Source organism: Montipora foliosa, chromosome 1, assembly GCF_036669935.1.
Source record: "Montipora foliosa isolate CH-2021 chromosome 1, ASM3666993v2, whole genome shotgun sequence".
NCBI classification, from domain to species: Eukaryota; Metazoa; Cnidaria; class Anthozoa; order Scleractinia; family Acroporidae; genus Montipora; species Montipora foliosa.
Window position 1 is genome coordinate 45,647,672 of NC_090869.1, and position 5,000 is coordinate 45,652,671.

General features: G+C 37.3%; 1 protein-coding gene across 3 annotated transcripts in view; it reads right to left on the minus strand.

Annotated features, from left to right (window-relative positions):
* The window catches only part of LOC137999559 (FH1/FH2 domain-containing protein 3-like), a 63,357-nt gene that overhangs the window by 23,459 nt on the left and 34,898 nt on the right, over nt 1–5,000 (minus strand). Inside the window, exon 19 of one of the 3 annotated variants that reach the window (XM_068845375.1) lies at nt 4,660–5,000. This exon is cut by the window's right edge and continues 98 nt beyond it. The exons of the other annotated variants lie outside the window; for them this stretch is intronic. Coding sequence (XP_068701476.1) covers nt 4,778–5,000 — 223 coding nt within the window. The 3' untranslated portion in view covers nt 4,660–4,777. Of the gene's footprint in view, nt 1–4,659 lie in introns of those variants that run through there. 3 annotated transcript variants of the gene reach the window in all.

Below are 5,000 nucleotides of genomic sequence, written 5' to 3' on the forward strand. Positions count from 1 at the left end.
GAGCTCTGAATTTTTTCATTTTTTTCTCGACATGCAGGTCACGTGATGCTACTTCGCTGCCTGTCCATTTTTATAGCGTTCGTTTAGCGCCTGGCTTAATACCTTAAAGTGGTACTACCACCAAAAAAACATTTTTCCTTTCCTAATCTTTTTTGTGTTATTACTTTTTGTGTTATTACTTGTTATTACTTTTGTGTTATTACTTGGGTCTGTCTGTCTGTCTGGTCATTTTCGAATTTACTGGTGAGATTGACTTCGAACGGTCATCGCCTCATTTGCCTTTTATGTTTGTATTATTTCCTTTCGTTTTACGGCGGCTATTTGACTTCACGAAAATTGCCAGTTATAACTACGACGACGACGTTTAGCGTTTATTTACATTACCAATAAAAGAGGCGGAACCATCTGTCATCGATTTCACTGATTAGATTCTGACAGGAGCCCATCTGGAGCGTGCAACTTCCATACAGCGTCTGTGAAACGGCGTTTCCACGAGTAGGTTTACTTTTAGACTAGCCCTTCCCGCGAATTAGTACAAAAAACAAAGGCAGTTTTGGTTCAGTGACCCTATGACGTCAGCTTAATTTCTTGTAATTGGTCATCGGGCTCTCGTGGGAGTCTCATTCGCGGCAAATTCAATCTAAAAATACATCGGTCTGTGAAAAAGCCGTTACACGAACACAGTAGAGTTGTAGGCTCCGGGTCATGGGTTCCTGATTCTGAACGCGTCGGTTACAGAAGATCGTGCAGTCCCTATATCTTTGCTCAATCACCATTCTCCCCTCGGCTCGCTTGTGTGACCAAAGTTGGCGGTTCGACTAACTCAGAAGGAACTGCGAGCAGTCTACACAATTCCGAAATTTCGGTTGCATCGAAAATGGCGACTAAAGTGTTGTGGGTGCGCAATGTAAAGTGAGTGACTAGGGTTCTTTAAGGAGGCTCGAAATAGTTTCTCCTTTTTTCAATCAAGTAAGCATATTCTGTCCTTAGATACAGTTAGGGTAAGCATATCACGACGAAATTTGGTCAGAGTATTCAGTACCCATCGCACATTTCTCACATTATATTTTCCTCCAAAATAACAATACCATGGCAACGATATGAGGCATTTCTTTGAGCGTTAAAATCAACATATATTGTCTTTTTTGAAGAAACGGGACGGTGAAATCTTCTCATTCAGCGTTACCAGATAGTGTTAGAAATAATCTCTGAAATATTTTAAATTCAACAAAATCTGTAGGCCAGTTTTTCGTGTCTCTAATTTCTTTTTCCCCTACAGAATTTTTTTACATTAGGTTAGGAAGCTGAGATATAAACGAGTAAAGTTGCAAAATCAGGAAAAATGAGGGGGTTACAAGATCGGCATTTACGCATGCGTCACCCGCTCATTCGAGTGCACGCGCGTGTGGAGCTCCGGCCAACACAAACAGATTTAAGCCACCATTAAACCATTTGTGTAGAAGTTTCGTAGTTTTCGTGAATAGATGATGTCTATTTATATTCATATATATAGGAATTAGAAGAAAGGTAAGCGAAATTAGCGGTATTTGCTTATTTCTGGTGACCCATTTGAATCACGAGCTGACTCGAGCTTACCAATTGCGAGTGTGGCTTACGCGCGCGCGCTCAGCTGAAAACCCTTTCGAGCCTCCTTAAGTCACAAGCTTCACTCCATTTTACTCAAGTGAAGCTATGATCCTCGCAGTTAAGAACGCAATTTTAGTAATTACGTAGAGAAGCCTGAAAAATTCAGGATTTCAACGGGGTTTGAACCCGTGCGACGCTCTAACCAACTGAGCTATTTAGTCAATGACGTTGGGAGCTGGTCATTTGTGGATTCAAAGTGTTCTCGTGGTGAATGAACCAATGAATGAATGATGTATGAAATGAAACATATCTTGAAAAGCGGATATGAAATCAAGTGAAGCTATGATCCTCGCAGTTAAGAACGCAATTTTAGCAATTACGTAGAGAAGTCTGAAAATTTTAGGACTTAACAACAACAACCATCCATTTATTTGCCAAATTAGAAAATGTTTTACACAACAGAATAAATTAATTTGATCAGGCAAAAACACACTCAGAATAGTTATAAACTAAACGAGCTGAGTAGTTTCAGTACTGCTTCCTGTGGCACTCCACATGGAATTTGTTTTGAGCCTGAATCTATAGGGCCTAGTGAAACAAATTGACTCCTATTAGACAGAATAAGAGGAAAACCATTCAGGTGCAATGCCCCTGATGCCATAGTATTCCAGTTTGTCAAGTAAGATATGATGGTCAACAGCATCAAAGGCTTTGCAAAAGTCTATCAAAAATACCACAGGAATAATTCTTACTGTCAATAGCTTTTTGAATTCTGTCTACCATAAGAATAAGGGCATGAACTGTAGAACGACTGCAACGAAATTCAAACAGTTGGTCAAAGAAAACAGATGATTGTTCGAAATACTTAATTAATCTACTGTACAGTAGTCTTATTAATCTAATTAAATATAGATAATGAGATAGGACGATAATTAGATACCAAAAGTGGTGACCCTTTTTTGTAACTGGAATACCTTTTGCCACTTTGAAATGATCAGGAACAGTGCCTGATGTGAACGAGCAATTAAAAGGAATTGCAAGGGAGTAAGAAATAAAGTTCTTTAAAACTCTCAAGAAAACAACTGGGATATTAAAGGGTACAGTTGCTTTATTATAATTTAAAGTACTTGTAAGAACTATAATTTCAAAGTTGATAACTAGTAACAGAAAAAAAAAACTTCAAATATGGGGATTATCGAGGTAAGGCTTTTGTGTACGAGTCCCTTAACTCGGAATTTCAGCTGCTAACCTTGAGCCAATGGTTTCAAAATAATTATTAAATTCATTTGCTGTTAATTTAGGATCAGTAATCTCTTGATTATCTTTAATGAGTTTAGTGGGCTTGGATGAATCTCTTGCCTTAAGTGATATAAGTTGTCTTATACCCTTCCAAACATTTTTAACATTACTTTGGTTAGCTTTAAAATAGCTCTGGTAGTAAAGCTTTTTACTACGTCGCAGTAAACCAGTAAGTTTATTCCTGTATATTTTATATTTGTGATGACTGTATGTAGTTCTAATAAAATGTCTGTACAGAGTATTTTTGTGGTCAATAGACTTTCTTTGTGCCTTAGTTATCCAGGATTTGGAATTAAACTGAACCTCCCCACGGGATAGTTTCCTTAGGGAAAGATGTTTATTCACAATTCCTGAGCACTTAGAAGAAAATACTTCAAATAGCTGATTTACATTTTGAGTTTCACTGAAAACCTGTTCCACTGGATTGATGCAAAGTCATTTAAAACAGACTCCTCCCTCATTCAAACTGGAAAAGACTTGCCTAAAGATTTCGTCTTTTGAATCAGGCAAAAAAAATTAAGTCATTAATAATATTAAGAGATTGGGTAAGTGATCAGTAAGATCATAAATTAGATTTCCAGTGTGGAATTCGAGGAAATTGAACAAAATATTGTCAATCAGAGTGGCAGTTTGATATGTTATCGAGTTGGCTTAACAATATGAGGCTCAAAGAAATTGGTAGTCATAGTATTTATAAAATCCTCAGTGGGTTTATGGATTTTAAAATTTAAAAGATTAACATTGAAATCACCTAATAAAGCACAGAGTTTTCCTTCATTGTTGACAATATCAATATTAGAGTAAAGTTTTCTAGGAATATGTCTAAATTTGAACCTGGTTGTCTGTAAATAATGCCAAAAAGGATATTTCTATTGGACTTATTTACAATTTCTACCCGACGAATTTCAGATTCATCAGTGCTTGAGCTCAAATCATTTCTAATGTGGAAGGTTATATCATTGCGATGAATGCTCCAACACCCGCTGCCCTCAGTTTAGTCTCCTGGGAGATGAATGTATAACCTGGAAGATGAAAAGCCACTGAATTGATCCATGTTTCAGTGATACCAATAAGGGTGAATGGAAAATCAGCTAACACTTTAATTAAGTGATCAAAATTAGCATTTAGACTCCTGATATTACAATTTAAAATTGATAATAAACTGAGTAAAAGAGAGTTGAATATAAACAGAGCTCCTACAGTCAGAAATAGAATAATAATCAAAGTTCACCTTAGAAGGCATATTGCTGTCAGGATCAGATGCTGAAAGTTGAGGGATGTTATTTAGCTCTGAGATCACCTGAAGACAACGTAGATCCGATAAATCTTCATAGTTTGTGCCAGTCATTTAGTAGTTAGTTCATACTTGCACTTGCATCATTTAGACCAGCATTTGAAACTTGAGCATCTGTTGAGGTTTCCTCAGATGAAGGGGACTTTAGCTTTGCTTCCAATTTTGCTAGTTCTTTCGGAGAAGAAACTTTAATTGGAGCGCTGGTATCATTCTTACGAAGAAAAATGTTACCATAAAATGACCAGATATATCGAAATTTGCATTTCTTCTTTAACTCAATACACCTATGAAATAGCTCCCTTCTAGCTGAAGTGAAACTTTCTTGTATAAAGATCTTATTTTCACCTTGACTGCCCAGGCCGATATCTTCAATTGTCAAGTTCTTCAACTTGGATCTTGCTTTGAAAGATGATCCCTGACACAACGACGAGTAAATTTAACAATTATGGGAGGGGTCGCACTGTCACTTTTCAGGCTGTGGGATATGGAAATATCTTTATCTTCAATGCAAACATCAACGATCGAGCCAGCATTTTTAACAATTTCATTTGCATCTTCGTGTGCTGAAGTAGGAGTTCCTCGTATTTCCAAACAGTCTCATCGGATGTACTGTTCCTGATCGTCAAATCCTGATTGCATTTGGTTGAGGGCATTTACCATACGGGAGCTCTCTTGCTTAAGAAACTGGTTTTCCTTTACTAACACCGCATGTGACTCTTCCAGAACAGCAATTTTCTTTTTCGTGTCCTCGAACTCTTTGTTGATGAAGTTCATCGAAGTCTGCGAAGGTTCCAGCTTCTTGTCCAACAACGAAACTAGC